This window comes from Dermacentor albipictus, chromosome 2 (assembly GCF_038994185.2).
Source record: "Dermacentor albipictus isolate Rhodes 1998 colony chromosome 2, USDA_Dalb.pri_finalv2, whole genome shotgun sequence".
In the NCBI taxonomy this organism is placed as follows: Eukaryota; Metazoa; Arthropoda; class Arachnida; order Ixodida; family Ixodidae; genus Dermacentor; species Dermacentor albipictus.
In genome coordinates this window covers 159648950-159667627 of record NC_091822.1, presented here as the reverse complement: position 1 = coordinate 159667627, position 18678 = coordinate 159648950, and the positions used below count along the sequence as shown (strand labels likewise).

General features: G+C 44.7%; 1 protein-coding gene across 3 annotated transcripts in view; it reads right to left on the bottom strand.

Moving 5' to 3' along the window:
- Positions 1-1822: 1822 nt before the first annotated feature.
- Positions 1823-18678, bottom strand: part of LOC135897455 (uncharacterized) — a 48117-nt gene continuing 31261 nt past the window's right edge. For 2 of the 3 annotated variants that reach the window (XM_065426066.2, XM_070534184.1), the window contains 5 exons: positions 10200-10283; positions 8993-9155; positions 8190-8357; positions 6339-6473; positions 1823-2903 (listed from right to left, as the gene is read on the bottom strand). In XM_065426066.2, coding sequence (XP_065282138.2) covers positions 2796-2903; positions 6339-6473; positions 8190-8357; positions 8993-9155; positions 10200-10283 — 658 coding nt within the window. In that variant the 3' untranslated portion in view covers positions 1823-2795. The remainder of the gene's footprint in view (positions 2904-6338; positions 6474-8189; positions 8358-8992; positions 9156-10199; positions 10284-18678) is intronic. The other variant, XM_070534185.1, reaches the window with a different exon arrangement.

The window sequence follows — 18678 nt, the reverse complement described above, 5'->3', positions numbered from 1 at the left end:
TGCTACCGAACGTTTTTTTAAATTATGTTCTGAACAATACGTAACCATGTACAAAACAGGTTACTTGGCGTTAGCCAATATTAATATATCATTTGGCTAGACTGTACTAAATTGAAAGACCTTCAAAGACGCCATCGCAGACGCAACAGCGTCTTGCTCCTGGAACCACTGTGGCGGTTCACTGGAGTGCTCTAGGGCATTGCGCGTGTGCGTAAGACGTTTAAATAGGTGTTGCCTCACACTCGGTGCATCTAAGCGGGCAGTCCTGACATCCACGTGAGTTTGCCGCACGCAGTTTATAAACAAAAGCATTATAATGTCGGCCAGCACTTCCCCTACGTCACGCATACGTCGACAAGCGGCATAGAACACTCTTTCTCGCGGGCATGCAAGCCCGTTGTGACGCTTGGCGCGTTTCGATACGTAGTTTGCACTAGAAGTAACGGACCCATCACCACGAGCCATGTGCATCTTGACCAATCCGCCATAGCGGGTATACCTCAGTGACAGAGGGTAAACAAACAAACCACGAGTGCAACATGCACACTACGTACACCACTGAAAAGGTAAACAAAGATTGCATGCATGGCATACTACATGTAAATATTTGTAAAAAATATCCAGTCCGTCTATAGTTCATTGCAAATGAAATTTCTTTCTTTTAACACGCTGCTATAGTGATATTTGTGCCTCCAAAACATCACTTCATGTATTTAACACATGCATGGTTCAGGAGACATTCACAACAAGAATGCTTCGCCTTACGTAGACGAGAACGGGAGTTGAGTCCACCTGATTTGCTTTCTTGCTTCTTTGTGGCTTGGAAAGTAAACTCGACAGCTCTGGCTAAGTTCCATCATCCCAGTCGACAACAGCGTGAGCTCGCGATGAAAGCGCATTCATAACTTTATCCTTATCTGTCCTGACGCGGAGATAAAACCGCGTGACACAGGTATTAGTGAATGCTCGTTGAAGCCGCGTATAACGGATCCCGAAATACTCGTCACCTGCTTTTGGAAAACCGTTCTGTAGCGCATTCTAGAATACGAAGTAGCGTTAGGGAGTGCATTGATATATCAAAGGTGACTTTGCACACGATTTTTTTAATCAAAAATGTTATTCCTTCTCCCTCGCCCCCTTCACCATGCCTTGTACTTTCAAACGAAGTGAACAGTGCGCCAACATGAATTGTTCACAACGATAGCATGTTCAAGACAACTGCGATACCTCTCCGCAAACTTACCTGGCATGGAGTGCCCTGAAACACTATACCACGGTTGCGCAATGGTGCCTTCACTGTCCATTCGTGCGGCAAAGCAGACATGCCGTTTATATTAACGATATCGTTGACACAGTTGTTCCTGGCCTAGAGATTCGTTTGTTTGCCGATGATTGGGTGCTGTATCGTGAAATTATATGTTCTAATCACAAGAATGACCTAGATAGCTCTGTAACATCCTAGCATGGTGCCAGGATTGGGTATTGTTCTAAACAGAGATAAAACGAACTTCCTTCGTGTATCAGGCACAAAAGTTCTTTTCGATCAGAGGCATCACCTTGTACAATCACCCTTACATGAAATCTCCAGTTTTAAATACCTAGGTGTAACAATAACTAACAATCTCTCCTGGAATTCACATGTTGAAAATATCTGCTCATCCGCCTTTCGCAAGCTATGCCTTTTACGGAATAAACTTCCGAAAGCCCCCGCTCAGGTTGAACTACTGGCTTATAATTCATTAATCTGGCCTAAGCTCGAGTATGCATCCATTGTGTGGGATCGATATAATATAACCAAAGTTAAACACATTAAATTATTCAAAGGAAAACCGTAAGGTTTATTTATTTCAAAATTTTCACCGTTCCATTCAACGTCTGAAGTAATGGAAAATAGCAGTATCCAATTCCTTGAAACAAGAAGCAAAAAATGTGCGTCGAGAATTTCTTTCCTTGCTAATAAAGAAAAATTGGCGCTTGATCCAGCACCATGTGTATAGCTTCTAACCACACGCCGCACGCGTCACCATCAACCCGGTTCACTAACCCCTTATTTTTCTCGCACTGACACATTCAAGCTTTCCTTTTTCCCACGAAGCATTAGAGAGTTTCCTCTTTATTTTGTTTACTTGCTACCTTGACTCTATGTTAACGATTTCTGTATATGATGTGCTTGGATCCGTAACACGGTCTGCATTGTGGAACACCAACAATGTCCCAAGTTATTTGCGCCCAGGCAATCCCAGTCGCAATCAAGCATTGGACCCACAGCGGCGCATTGAGACAACCGAGTGATACATGAACGCCATAGCAATGAATCTTTTTCCTTGTCTTCTTTGTTACTTTACGCTCAATAATTTAACCTTAGGATAGAAGGTCAGCGCTTCGAGCGCATCCTTCACCGGTAGGGTCGCTAACGATATTCAACATGCGCACGTTACCTATACAAACTACAACATCTACACGAATCAGTGTACATACTTTCGTAATCGTATAGCCAGTTATTATGTTCGCCGGTGAAGTGTCGACGACTTGTCATTGAATTATTGGCTAGAGTTCATTGGAGCGAAACAAGTCGCTTGCATCTGACACAGTCAACTGAAATCGCCGGACATCGGGTGTGCAAAAGTTCGCAGTCATAACGCAGGGTTGCGTCGGAGCAGCAAGGTCACCGAGAAAGGTCTCGGTAAAGTCCATGCTAAAGTCTGACAATGTGAAGCAGGTTACATAAGTACAGATCAATACAGGTCAATAGCAAGGCGTGCAGCGCCTCGTCCCAATCAATCGCCCCCGGTTCTTCATTCCGGAGAGGTCTGAGTGCCGAAGAGGCCGGCCCTGTCGGCTGCGTTGACAGTCACGATGACCATGGCCATGACGATAATCTTGGCGAACAGGCCCAAGAGAAACTGAAGGAAAGTGAAGTAGTATAGGAAGAAGGTGAGGCTTCTCGCACGATGTGGGAATAAAACGCGCTAACGGTAGGTATAATTTGTGTGTGCTTAATAATATTATTTGGGGTTTTACGTGCCAACACCACTTTCTGATTAGGAGGCACTTGTGTGTGCTTTGCACAGGCGAAAACACATGCATGTTTCGAACACGTCTATCGGACGTGGCACTGACACTCTTTCTCAACATGTGTGCGTCTTCGCTAGATTTCATGCGAACCCGCCTCCAGGAAGCCGTGTTCAGGATGCATTCATCTTGCACCTCGCAAGGTGCCCCTCTTATTTACTCAATTTCACAGACTCTGTGCAGTGCAGCAAAAGCCGTAGGTCACGTCAGCCAACCACAACAGAAAACCCGTACGAACGCTCATTTATTGTCCATCCGCTGATCGCCCTCTGCGCGACGCCGGCCGACTGGAAGTTTGACGGAAGGATATGTGGAGCACAATTTATTCATTAAGCACACCCTCAGGGACAGACACTAGAGAGGGATGGACGAACCGTCCTCCATTTGTGAAACACGCAGCCGGCTCTCTTTGCTGATTGGCTGACACGAAGACTAACCTTGGCTGCACGGCATGGAGTGACGGAGTTGATGCGTGTCAGCGCAGCGCACCATTTTTCTTTATTTGAAAATTATAACAGCGCTAACACATGCATACACAAAGGAACAAGGGGAAGACACAAGCGCTTATGTCTCTTCCTTGTTCCTTGGTGGATGCATGTGTTAGCGCTGTTATAATTTTAAAATCAATTATGCACCAACTCGCCCAGAAAGATGTTTTAATGAACTAGAGCACGGATTCATCTCCACACGACGTGCTATGCCTCTCGCATCTGCACCCATCCGGCGAGCTCATTGGTCCGTTCTGACTGCTTCTTCCGCTTTCCACATATGCGGTTTTAAATGTGAAACATTTCTCGCCGAACATATGCCACTTTGACAGTATCTATCTATTTATAGCCACCTACGTCTTGGTGGTCTCATGGTCGTTTCCTTAACGTGGCATGTACCAAAATTGGCATACTATGAAAATATTTTATGACGAAGTTAATGATCAGTTATGACATGAATATCACGACATGTGTGTCGTGTAGGTCATGAAACAGATGCCTACGTCTTGGGGATCTCATGGTCCTTTTGTTAACTTGGTATGTAGCAGAATTGGTTATAGTACGACACGTGCATGACAAGTATAAATGATATGTCATGACTTGAATGGCATGACACGCGTGTTATGTAGGCCATGAAACAGCCATCTACGTCTTGGTATGTACCAAAATTGGCCCATCATTACGACGACCATAAATTTTAGGTCATGACATGAATGTCATAACATGCGTGTCATACACTGCAAGTCATGAACCAGATGCCTACGTCTTGGGGCTCTCATGGCCGCTTCCTTAACTTGGCAGGCCCTCCGTACACTGTTTCGAGTAACATCGATTCCCGCAGGGTGTGGGATCTGCCGCCTTTTCCTCGCACAGGTTGTGTGCCGCTACGGCGTGCAGCCGCGCAAGCCGTGCTCCCTAAAGGGTTGCAGAAAATAGAGCCACTCTGTCCCCACAATGTTTTTCTTACATTTGTGTATGAACAGACACGTTACGGGTGAGGATCACCCTGTACACGTCGCAAAAACTTATACCACGGCATCCTCTTCAGTCGGGCAACTATTTGAAGCACATTTTGATCGTGATACACAGCGTTCGTTATCGCTAGTACAACTACAGACGCCGATTGTTCGCTGGCTTGGACTACATCATGGATTGCTACATGGAACGGAAAGGAGACGGACGCCACCGGGCGTTCACCGCGTCGCTGCCAGTGTTGTCAGGCTCGAAGAATGTGCTTTACGCGAAGCATACTAGCCGCACAACCACGCTCTCCCTTGCTGCGCCGCGCGCGGCCGCGTAGCTACCATATGACGTCATAACAGCTCACGCGCCGGCGCAGCGCCCCTAGCGGGAGGAGCGAGAGTCAGGTGGTGGCTGCGGCCGCACCCAAGGGCTGAACTGAGTGATTGCAATATGCAACGCATAACAACTAAAATAAAGGCTAGTATGCTTCGCATCCTGGGCTTAACCTTAGCTATTTGTAATATAAAAAATATTAAAAAGCGTTTTCGTTCTACTGTTGTTGTTTATTGCCAAGAAATCTTAGAAAATGAAAGTTTGACACATACGTTTACATAAGGAAAGGGGAAAACCTGCAGCTGTAGAGGTTTTCACTATATTAGCTAGAGGGAAATTTGGCGCCACCGTCCATGGGAGTTTTCTAACGAGCGCTATGCTGTCATGGGAATGACGGCTTATGGGTGTGCGAGACTTGTGTTGGCTGGTGTTGTACGATGCGCTGTCTAAAACATGCATGTGGCTACGCAGATACTGTGTTCCTAAAATAAGTTCTTCATAAAGAGTTTTCATTCACCCATATTCTAACTTTCAATGAAGTTCACTCACCCACAATGCGTAAGATAGCGAATAAAAGCAAGAGCAAACGACAAACGGTTCCAAAGCGAGGGCCACTCCTGTCATATGTCCTCCAACTCTAGCGGTCCACTGATACATTTTAAGTTTCATATAATTGAGCATCCAATCACAAATCCTCGTAAATAAACAACATACGTTTGTATGTAATAATAAATCTAAAACAGTTGTTGACGTGGTATCTTGGTAGGAAATCAATAATGCGGCAAATGGAACGGTGTTAGCCAGGCGCGTCTTCAAGGTGTCCCGGCTCTGCGAGGACGATGCCAACCGAAGCCACCATATATCGGCATTTCCACGCACACAAGAGCGCAGCAGCGCCACATTTCCCTCTAGGTACCCTCTAGGTAATAAAGTGAGAAACTATATGCCTGCAGAGGCTCACAGCGGGCCACCGGAAGTGAGAGAGAGAGGCTGCTCCTCGCGACGCCTGGCAAGTGTGCCTAATGCGTTACCAAACTTTCACTCCTTTATCCACCGTCTTTGATAATTTTCCACTTAATAGCTTAACTAAATATTCTACCGGCATTTGCTCTCTAAGCAAAGACGCCGAATTCTTTCTGGCCGAATCATGTAGGCGCCGGGAGTAACATTTTTTTTTTCGGCACGGGGCGTTCGCCACATAAGTTTGTAGCTTTGACGCCGGTTTTTCGTTCCACAAACATGTCCTCCGTCAGCCCAGTGCGTGTACACTCCTAGTGTCCTAATTCCGCCACTCCAGATAATGCTATTCCACTCCCAACTTTAACTTTGCACTCACTGTGCCACTCGGAAAGAACCCCGGTTAAGCTGATCTGCGTACCGCGTGACCTGGCCATCCGCACTTCGTCTTAAACTTAGCCCGCCCGGTCACGATCTACGCATGAATGCACGCGACCTGTTCTTGCCGCCACCCACCGCACCTACCAGCTTCCAGAACTGCACCCGCGCCATCTCGTGCAGGAGAGCGAGTGGCATCGACGCGGGCATGATGAAGTTGCTCGAAGCGCCCACGATCACAGGGATGGCGTAGTAGGCCGGGTACTTGCGCTGAATCTCGGCCTGCCGGGGAGAGGGTTGCATAGAAATTTGACCAATGGTGTTAAGGAAGCAAGGCGCTGATGCGACATATTCTTGAACCTGGCTCTTTTCTCTGCCATAAAAATGGACTCTTGTGTTACTTCTAGAAGATTCCGGTGCAAGTTCGTCAAGTCCATGTAAAGCTGGACGTGCTTAATAACAAGATTTGCTGATATTGAGGCTCGTTTCTGGTATTGCAAGTAAATAAAACAAAAATAATGAGATTTTTAGGTATACGCGTGACCAACAAAAGCTTCAGTCTCTGTGCCGTTATCAAGCAGTGCCTTTCATTCTCTCTATAGGGACCATGAAAGCTGTGCGCTGATGTCATATGACGTTCTTTCTTGCGCAGGGATTCGATGCTTTGGTGGATGAAAGTAACGTTCACATTTCAAGAGCGTCACCATATATATACATGTATGCCATAGCCAATTCAAGACGCGGCAGTGGCTCCCGTAACGTTCTCAGCCACCTGGCAACATTCGACGAGAATTCATGGACAGACCTGATTAACCGGTGGCATCCCCGCTCAGTGAACAGGCAGCTGTTTTGCTATAGGATCGAGGGGAAGAAAAGCCTTTTGGGTGGTGGATAAGGTAACACATGACCACTCGCGCATGGTTTTATCGCGGTCAGTCCCAGAACAAATCAAAATGGGAGGTTTGACATATGAAAGCAGCGCATGGGCTATACGGGAAGCCGTAGTAGACGGGCTCCGGATCGATTTCCTACCATGGCCTCCGAGATATACGCATTAGGGCACCTCATTACCCCCGCTGGCATCAATGCACCCTAATGAGCCTCGGTGGACAACGCCAATGCGGCGGGATACGGAACTTCGCTGACTGCGCCCCGTAAGCACGAGTGGGAGGTATTGAGAAATCCGGTGTGCGCCACCGAATCTCGGAAGCCACCGTCAACCATCTCGGTTTCGTGAACGTGCAGCTGTAGGCGCAAGTGTACGAGCGGTCTTGCTTTACACACCTATCGGCGTGCGGCCACCGCACTCGAGAATTCACCCCGCGACATCGTGCTATGTGCAAAAGAACGCCATTAACTACGCTCTTATTCTCTTTCCCAGTTTGGGTTCGGCGTATCAGGAGAAACACTTTTATAAATATTTTTATGTTATGTGGAACTGTGTTTCTCATAACAAAAGTATGTGGGTGATGACCCACACACTTAAACACGGCTTTAGTTACAGGGTGCGTTGAAGAATGTGCGAGATGATAGGTAGATATATGTGGAACTGTGGAACATCCCAGAAACACTAGCGAATTCGTTAAAAGTAACTATTACTTTAATTTTAAAAGCAGAAAATTCAAGTATATCGTACGCAGTCTCTTTGGTTATGTGATATAGGTGGGAAGTAGTTGGGGAGGGGGAAGTAGTGCAAGGGGAGAAGGGCAAACAAAGTTTCGCTTAAAAGCTGGAACATAAGTGATGCGTGAACAAGAGCGCATGGAGGCAGCGCGGCAGATTGCAGTTTGGGCCGTTGTAGCGCATCAATAAAGAGCACGTGATCCATAGTTTTGAACAAGAGGTTGTTTGGCGTTTACCCTCTGGGCAGCTGCGAAACCACGTGAGCACCAGCTGAAAAGCACTCGCAACATCGGAAACGCGTTAACATTATGCGCACGCGCAAAAGTCCAGAGCTCGGACTCTTGGTGCCACGGCGGATGCCTCATTGCCACTCACGACGTGCACCACGGCCGGCGTCATGATCTCGACCAGCACCCGCTTGTCCGCGGTCTCGGCCATCACCGAGGTGGCGAAGGCCAGCATGGCCTGCGCCTCGACCGGGCTGCGCTCCTCCCAGAAAGACGTGGACTCAACCCTGAGCGCCTCTTGCGGGAGGGCGTATGCCTGCGAAGCGACACGGAGACGGCAGGGGGGGTGCGCGCTTGTGCGAGGCTGCAATTTTGCGTTTTGAAACCTTATGCTTCCCGGAGCCGCGTTCGTCATAGAAGCGCAGCAACACCACTGACAGTCTGTTGATCGGTTTTACTTTCCAGTGTGGAGCTATGTATGAACTAGCATCTAACGGATCGTATATATATTGTACGAATCCGATAATGCGTGCACCAACACGAGTAGAATTTAGGGCATCCCTACAGCATCGTCTGCAGCTGGGGAAGAGAGTATAGCAACTGTAGCACACACACAAACAAATAATGAGAGATGCCACAGGTTTTCAGTGAATACACAAACACACCACTTGTAGACTTCTGACACAAACGAAGCCTCTAAACTGCACCAGCTTTACACACTCGCCTCTTGTGCTATGCCGTACATATAGGGTGCTGCAGCTAAGGCTAGCCAAGCTGTTCAAAAGAAAATGTCGCACTTGCGCTCAAAAGGCGAAGCGTCGAATGAGATAGCAAATTAGTGTACAGCTGTGCAAATAAGGATAATAGCTTAACGGCCATATTAACTCGTAAACATTCGCCTACTAACTAAATAACACGCTTGGTCAGCCTTAGCTGAGACACGAGGTATACCTGCAGCAGCTCGGAGGCAACGTGCGTGGCACCGAGTAGTAAGAGCACGCCCCATGGCATCATCCGCCAGATGTGTCGCACGAAGTCGAAGGCCGCCTGCAGGAACGACGTCAGCAGGCTCGTCACCAGCATCATCGACGTCAGCGCTGTCAGGAGGGCCATCCTGCGCATGCGCACTGCGTTCGTGCTGTCCTCCCCGACGCCACCAGCGCCTCTCGACACAGTTCAGTCATGTATAGCTGGTCACATCATCAAGTCGATCGCTTTCATGAGTGGCGGTCGCCCGAAAGCTGGTTCGTCTGGTTAGACGTCGTAGGAAAATGTTGCGGCTATTGGGTTACGGGACACCCTTACAGCTTCCTTGCTGACTATGCTAAACAGTGACTAAGAAAGATGAGCAGGTTCCGAAACTAACCTTAACCACACAACGAAGACGCAAAGTGCCCCGAAAGCATATTTTACTTTCGCATCATATGTCCCATCAAGCAGAGAAGCCGGCGTTGTCCGCAACGAGTGGTAGCAAACGTCATCATCATCATGAGTGACGTCATCAGCATATTGTATACCGTCAGTATTAATACAGAATCAAAGTTAGAACAAGTTAGAGTACGGTGACTTAGGGTGGAGCAAAGTGAATTAAGGTGAATCAAAATGGATTTAGGTCGATTAGGGTGGAACAAAGTGAATTTATGCGGATTAAGATGGATTAAGGTGAATAAAGTGAACGAATGTGTATTAAGGTTGGTACAAATTATTCAACTTAGATTAAAGTGAAATAAGGTTGCTCAAATTGGATTACGATAGATTAAGGTGTATTAAGGTGGAGTTGTGAAGGACACGTGAAAATGTATGACGTAACGTATCATGCGTGTAACCAGTTAGAGAAGTCATAATGCTGTCGCATGCAAATCACGTTAGGGTGCTTTAGTGACTGTGGATCGTTTTTACCCCTTGTTCTGCTAAGTGACCGCAGTAACTTTTTCAAAATTTTCTTATACCCTCCTTCAACGGGCGGGTTCTAAATATTGGGGTTCAATGTTGCCACTCCGTGGCAGCGGATCTCGCAAACGGAGGCCACATTTGTAGCGCACCTTGTACACAAATTCGCCTAGAGTGAACGCAAATTACCAATGGAAGCACGAGAACTCATTTTGCATGCCCCTCTTGGTCACCTGGTAACAGCAACGACAGGGTGACCACGTCTCACCTGTCAGTCAAACCGAGCACAAGCGAGAGCGCGTACACGAAACTGAAGATGGCCACGTACGCAGCGCAGGCATAGCGAAGGCCCCTGCAACACAAGGCGAGGACCCTCGGTGAGCGACACGACAAATATCGTTGCGAGCGAAACACGTCTCCCGAAAAGCATCTGATGCGTTCGACCACGCGTTGTTAGAACTTATTTGAAGCGTGTTGAAAGAGGTTGCCCGTAGTGGACTATATAAGTGTTGATTTTGTTCATTTATTTATTTTATGTAATGCCTCTCGTTGAGGCATTACATTAGGGAATGGGCGGTTAATGGCAAACAAAGATAACACAAGTCACAATGGGATGGCTTCGATGAGCCGCTTGGATGCAGCTGGGTCGATGATAGTGGAAATGGCCTTGGGCAATTTTGTTTACGAGGTGGCTTCGACAGTAACATTTGCACGTGTTTCGCGCTTCACTATTATGTTTCTAGCTCAAGAAAGGAGACGTGGTGTCTTCGCCAATGGCGGGTGTCCTAATTCTGACTAATAAGAACTAGAATTCATCATTGGGAGGAGGACGACCTTCCCTGCAACCTAAATACGCCCTGTTGCATTTGCACTTTGTTTTTCGATAAGAACGAGCTGTCGCAGCCTGCCCGATTTTTGCCGCAGTTCAACGCAAAGTAACGTTCATTTGGTCTTTCATTTGGTTCATTTTGTCGAAGTGCATTGATGACAAAATGAAGACATTTTGCAGGAATACACATTACAAGCTTCGAAACGAACCGAATTCGCTTCGTCATGCAACAGGAACTATATTACTACATGGTTCTACTGTAATACCCACGCTCCTTCTACTAGTCTTGGAGCTACCGCTACTAGCTGATCCTAAACGACGTGCTAGCTCAGAAGCCATGGCGTTGTGCGACTGAGCTCCAGGTCGCAGGTTCGAACGCAGAGCAAAGCAAAAAGGATCGTACGTCGTGCGTTGGGTGTGCGTTAAATAATCCCAGTTAAGGCTGTTTCACATGCTGCGACTGCAACGACGAAAATCGGTGCTGTCGCACGCGTCGCAATGCGATTTTTCGAGGGCTCATTTCACATGATTGCGATTTCAACAATGCGACTGGTGCGACGCCCAGGGTTGCTTACTGCCAGGTTTCGTGGCACACGCTGCATAATTCTTTTATTGTAATGAATAAAACGTTTACAGTATAATATTCTTGACTTTTCTTGATTAGAAGCAAATAATATGTAAGTTTACTAATTTAAAACGTTAGTTAAGATTTGTCTTGGAGTGCGCGACGGCGGTTTCGGTAGTTCAGTGCGACATGGCGCACGTAAACAGCTGTTCGCAGGTGGTTCTGCGCCGTGTGTCTCATCTGCCTTCTATGACCGTTTCGTTCTGCCTGCGCTACAACAATCTCCAAGATGACCTATCGACCAGTTCATATTGCTACCCTCACCGCATATGCAGTATTCGGAATTCGGCTGCCACGAAGTCGTCGTGTCAGCCCAACGAGATCCTCGCGCTACCTGTGCTCAGCGCCAGCTTCTGAAGAAATGATGCGTGTATATTGCCCGTGATTGCGCATATGTGGTGCCTGCTATTAGCCATATTCTTACGCCGAACGCAACAAGAAGCACCAACCCGAAAGCACGCATGTGCCACTGAACGAAGCCTCAAATGATCTGTGTGATTACGACGTGGAATGAAAATTGTGTTGTGAAATTCAACCTTAGCGCTATCCTGGTTCGTCCATCGCCGTGCTTGCGCTGCGAATATATATATGGGAGCCCTCTCTAAATATTTCTAAAGGCGCAAAAGCCGACGCATCAAATGTTTCGAGCAGTTACCGTCACTTTTGTAGAAACCTGTACGTTGTAACATATCATTATAAAGGACACGCTTCTCGTCCACTTTGTTGTTCTGTGTCTCGCGCTGGCAGTATACTCGGAACTTCTAACAAGGAGACCATATCAATACGCGCCATTCATAAAGCAGGATCGTAGGCCTGCGGCATTCGCACTTGCCGTAGAATTTTTCAGCTTTCTGCTCAGCCTCGCACTTCTCTCACGGTTAGCCTGTTTTGTGGAAATAAATATTATTCTTATATTATTAATGTTATTAGATATTATAGTTTCTTCACTGTAATTTATAGCAATCATCCAGATTTCTTAAGCTAGGCATGCATTTAACCTGTATTAGATAAACATTGTTACGACATGCTTATGGGAGTCATTTCAAACTAGATTGCTCAGCCAGAGAAAGTACAAATGCAAGTCTCAATGTTTATTCGAATTTGGTATTCCTAAACAGATTATATTGGCAGAATTTTATGCCTGCTTGCATTTCCTGCAATTCAATGTTCAGAGCTGGAAAAACTGATTCCTTTTCTTGCTGTCGAAAGGCTGCTTCAATGTCGATATCAAGCTATAATTATTCATTTCGAAAGTTTTAAGCAATGACTATATGTCTAAGCTTATCAATGCGTTTTTGTTCCACGAACACAATTAAGTTTTCTCTCTCCCTCTTTTGACAGCCATGGAATGAAACCGTTCACTTTCATAAGTATCAGGATGCAAACATTCTGGAGTTTGTCCTGAGCATTTGCTTGCATCCTATAGTGTGCATGTTTGTATCAAGTTCTGGTGTTACAATCGCAGTGATCTACACATATTGTTATGTTGCAACAAACAAATTTATTTAACTTTCTTTTCAAATCTACAATGTGGCCATGCAGTAACAACTACATTAATAAGCAAAAAAAAAACCCTGCAGATTCAGTGTACGTGTTGGAATCTATGCGAAGTTAAGTTTTTGTCAAGTGGTCAATTAAATGCGGTTAAAGTAACTGCGATATATACAATTTGTCTTATTTTCAACAATCCAACATGTCATCTTTTGCAAGGTTTGCTTATACGCCGCATAGGCCACAACCTTAATGTCATGTAATCTTTATGCATTACACTGTTCACAAACCATACCGAAACGCAAATGACAGTTAATGTAGATGCATGCTGCAAGACATCAACACAGTGACATTTGTTGAGCAAGAAATGGTGCGAGGTGTATGCAGATGAATGAATGACGTGCTTATGTACTTATTTATTTATATACCTCGCAGGCTGCAAGGTTGAAGTATTATGCAAGGAGGAATAAAAAAAGTTGTTACAAAAGGAAGAAGGGCACAACATTAAGAAAAAAAGCAGTACCAATACATTGCACCAACTAGCCCAACATGTTTTACTGGCACAACATTATACAATACTTAACAAACAATAACAGAAAAAGTTACTGCCCATGCACCCTGTACAGACGGTAAACCTGCGAAGCTGAAATGTGCGGCCCCGGTGTTTATCACTGAGTTAATTCCAATGGTTTATTCAAGTCTTTCTATATTATTGGTTATGTCTGTGTTTCTTAATGAGGTTATGCACATGTTTGGCTTGGGTTTATCACATTGTTTGTTTGGAATGCCACACATTGCACTTTGCAAGATCACCATCGTGGAAAGTGCAATGAGTGGTTCATTGTGTTAATCCAGCGGGTCCATCAAAGTCTTTCTGGATTATGTTACGCACTTGTGTTTTGTAATGCGTTAATCATAATGTTTATGACTCAGTTATGCACTGTAGTTACGAAGTGACACACCGGGGCTGCACATTTCATTTAATTAAATACAGGGACACATTTTCGAACCTCTTGGGAAGTCGGAGAGAGACTGCTGCACGCGCACTCTGCTGCGAGAGAGAAACGACGTCACTATCGGTGTAGCCAATAGCCCGCCACACCTTTGCTGCAAGATAATTATGACATCATGATCTTGTCTTAACCCCGTCCCACTCTGTGTCCCTTCCTTGCAATAACGCGTTGATAAATGTTTATGTGTTACATGCATAAGCATTTCTATGTATACCCAACAAGAAATGTCTCCGTCCCTCATGTAAGACGAACAATGGCTCACAACCCCCTAAACAATGGCTCATACCCCTACACTAGGGGTTTTGGGATCGGACCATGAGTGTTTCGCCTAGGCATACACAGCTTCACTGTAAAAAGAATGAACACCTTTCTACTAGAGACCAAGACAATCATGAGGTGTATTAACAAATGAAAGTTTATTGAACATGCCGAGTAAATGCTGTTTGACAAGCAATAAATTATATTTACACAAAAAGCAAAAGCAAGATCTGATGTGTGTCCATACAGATCCCAACAAGAAACGCATCCATCTCTGAAAGTATAACAGCGATCATGCTGACACAAGATTCTCCCAGTGTATTTGCATCTACAGCATCCATAATTTCTCTAGGCAGCCGATCTCCACAGAATGCTAGCTTCTTCCTCTACAATGCACTCTCCACATCTGAGCGTGCATTGTAGAGGAAGAAGCTAGCATTCTGTGCAGATCGGCTGCCTAGAGAAATTACGGAAGCTGTAGTTCTAAAAATGCTGTGTTAATCTTGTCATCACGGCCTCCGTTAGAATGGATGCATTTCCTGTCAGGAAACGCACATGAATTTTTGCTTCTCCTTTTTGTGTATGTTCAGTCTATTGCTTATCAGCGAGCATTAACTCTGTGTGTACATTAAACTTTTGATTGTTAGATCATCTCGGTTTTCTTGTTTGTCCTATGTGTTCTCTGGTACCATTTGCAGCCAGGCTATTCGTTTTTTTTTTAGACTGCAAGAAGTCACTTTAATGGCCCTCATGAGACCTTATAAAATCTTTTATTTGGCCAATGTAGCAAGAACGTAGTGTGAAGCAGTAAGAACAGGTTATGCTAACTTCTAATTAAAAGGTTTATTGTGAAAATGCAATGATCTATAAAGGTTACCACAAGGTAGTACAACAATAAAACCTGATAAAGACTAGTGCTTGATGAAACCAAACATAAAAGCAGGAAAGGGAGAAAATACATATAGATATACAAGTCCAGGAAAAAAAAACATTGTGATCACCAAGTGTGCATGTGGCTACCTTCCAGGAAACTCATTTTTTTCCCAATGGCATGGAACTGGAAGAATGTGCTTGCATAAGCAAGCTGTCAGTCTGTCTATTGGAATAACAACAGTGTTTCTTGAAAGGTGCTGGCATGCAGGATTGGCAATTGTAATGATTTTTTCCTGCACTTGGAATTTTTCTCTGTTTTCTTTCTGTAGCATTTTTATTTATGTTTGGCTGCATCAAGCACCAATTTTTATCTATCTTTCAAAGATGTCTTTCTTATTCTGGGGAAAACTTGGGGAAGGCAGGAGATGGAAATTCAAGACGATGAGCAACATGAGAACAAGGTGAAAGTAGGAGCCAACGTTTCCAAACGTGGACCTTGAAGAAGACAAGTCCACTAGTCGAGACGTTGGCTCCTGCTTTCACCTTGTTCTCGTTTTGCTCGTCGTCCTTTCTTTTTCTGGTAATTTGTATAACTCGCCACATTTTTACAAATGAACCTCAGTTGAAAGTTAGTCCTCATCCATATCTAGTGTCATCCTGTTGATACTGCTTCATGCTATGCACTCTTGCAACACTTGTGTGTGTGTGCACACGCGTGGATTTGGATGTGAGATTGGGCCCTTGGGCAGAGGTATCATTCTTCTCCTGTGCAGCCTTATGAATTCATTAACTATAGTGCAACAGAAATTCGATGGACAGGAACGAAGTGAACACACCGAGTACTTCGTTCTTGTCTGTTGTCTATCTGTTGCACTTTAGTTAATAATGAATATACACATCTCATCTAGTTTTCAGTTATTATGTCGGGCTTATCAGCGCGCTTGTGTCCTGGAATATCTGCATGGCTATGTATCCTGTAATTTAATTTCTGGCCATGTGCTTGCAAGTCGCGTATCAATCTCCTGATTTTCCTGACAATCTTGTGTGATGTGCAGGCCCAGACAGTTTCTAGTGAATCCATGCAGGGTGTTGTGCAGGGTGTAATCTGCACTACAAGTGCTGCTTTGATTGCCTTCAGTTCAGCTTTTCTAGGTGTAGGATGACCTGGAATGGTACTCACTTATATGAGGTTTAGTTTTATGTAGTGTCATACTACTGTTACACTGCTATTGCCAGATCAGTGTACTATATGTGCCTTATGTTTGCTTGCATCTTCATGATTAGCAACCTCCTCTGTGTGTTTGGCAGTTGCATATAGTCTCCTGCTCTAATTGTTTGCCCCCATATTCCACGGTATGGGCCTGTTGTGTTTCGAGTTCAGGTACTCCCGAGGTTGTGTTTCTGAAGGGGGGGGGGCAGTCGTCTTTGAATCTCATATGCTAGCTGGCATAGTATCTTGGGACGAGGTTCTGAACTCTTGAGACAAAAAATTTGTGCTGCAGGCTGCAACTCTACTCTGTGTAGGTGCTTGTTCGTTAGCTCTTTTTCATAGAGGTCTTCAAGCATGGTACAGTTGGAAAGACCTGTTATTACTACCCGATGCCTGTATTCGATGAGTTGTCTTTTTTGTGTGCTGCTGGTAATTCATACCGTACCATACCTTGGACACAAGCACAGCATCTGCGATTTTCTATAGTATGCACTCGTCCACCCCCATTATTTCGAGATTATTCTTTTCACCAGGTGTGGAAGTTGCGTCCAGGCATTGCATAATTGTTTCACCCACGTGCTGGCTCTGCCGTCATGGGCTTACACTAGCTGAGGATTTGTGGATGTTGACTTGCGGGCATATTTGTCCAGCTATGTGGATCACAATGTGCAATCTTGGGTAGTTCTTGATTCTAGTCTTTCTTTTTTTTCCGACGTCGAAATGAGCTGACTTATCAGAAAGCGAGAGGCCAGACTGGCCAAGAAAGTCTGCAGTGTTGTCGAGGGCTTGTTGCATCATTCTTGATTTCTGTATAAGATAGCTTTCCCATGGACTGTAATACACCATAGGCTGTAGTGTTTCTTGTAGTATGCCTGTGTTGTTGGTGCATGTGGGTCAAATGTACCTCCAACTCTCACCTGGAATTTTCTGTCTTTCAGAAAGTTACTGTTTAAGTGCTCTACCAGAAATGCTTTTGCTCATCGTTCCTCTTATTAGAGCAGCATGAGGTACTGCTGTTAAAAGCTTTTTCACTCTCTTCATTCTTTCATAAGCGGTATTACACAATGTCCTGCAATAAAGTTTCTGCTGCTTATGGCCCACTCATATCTGCCAGAAGGGACAACTCTTGAAAAAGGTTTTCTTTGTGCTATGTGTGCGACGTAGTATAAGCATTCATGCCTTTTGTACATCTGTAGAACCAGCTTCCTGACAGAGTACTTGCTATACCTGATCATGCTTATTTGTGCAGTGCTGTTGAACAATACATATCGATGCAATGAATATTTACACACTCGAATTATCACGAAAGATGGTTGTTTTACAATTCCGCTCTTTGCTTTCTATTGGTGTTAGATTTTGCATAAGCATGCCCCCCTATGCAATAGTATTTTGAAGTGTAAGGGTTCAATAAAAGGTGATGAACTAAATCTAAGTGCAAGAGCTTTTTTTCTCACCTACGACTCCCATCGAAATGCGACTTCCATGGCTGGCAAATCAACCCCTCGCCTTGTGTCAGCAGCAGAATGCTATAGCCACAGTGGCAGGTGAACAAATTGAAGAACAATATATCTGTCTATAATTTTTTTTCTTGCCTGTATGTAAGTAAAGTTTGGTATAAGTTTGTCATTGCAAAAAAGCCCAGTTTATGGTCTTTTATTGAATAAGCCACATATTGTGTATAGTTGAAATGCAGAAATTTGTTCTGAAATCCTCGGGTGATATATGTTCTTGCAAGTAGCATGGTATTTCATTACTTATAAAGATAATAATCGCAGCGGATATCGTTATATGGATTTACACACTAATATATGTGATCACAAACTTATTAGAAACTAACTAGAAACATGTAAGGCATGAATGTTTCTGCACACTTGATCCGCTGTGAATGTGCAAGAACTGCTTGTACTGGCTGACTTCACTGCACAGTTTTGATTTACTTTTCTTCAGCGTGTCGTTTTATACTGTTTTATCCCCACAAGAACAGGCCGTTTGCCTGCTTTTCGCATTGTTGCACGAGTTCTACATAATTGTGCTGGAGGGTACGTTGTCACTTTGCCAATATAGCAAGCAGTTTAATTAATCTGCTAGCTGTACAGTTAATTACCTTGCAGAGCAAGTGTTCATACAGATGCAGTAAGGATACAAAGTCCGCAACATAGTCTATGTTTACTGGTTTCTGTGCAAGAAAAAAAAAATCTCCAGAGAAGAGGTGCAACTTAACGTGCATGTAATATTTTATTCAAGCCACGGATTTAATGCTACCGTAGCAAATTCATTACGATAGCCTACAGTTTTGCTCTGTCGAATTTAATAAGAGGCAAGATAAGCTTTCAAGATGCATCGGGAAATTCATGCTTGAAAACCGACAAGAAAATGCAACTGAACGGTACCGCGTTCAGCGCAACGTAGAAACTTCGGGTACTTTGCTGTCTTGTCATTTTCCCCTTG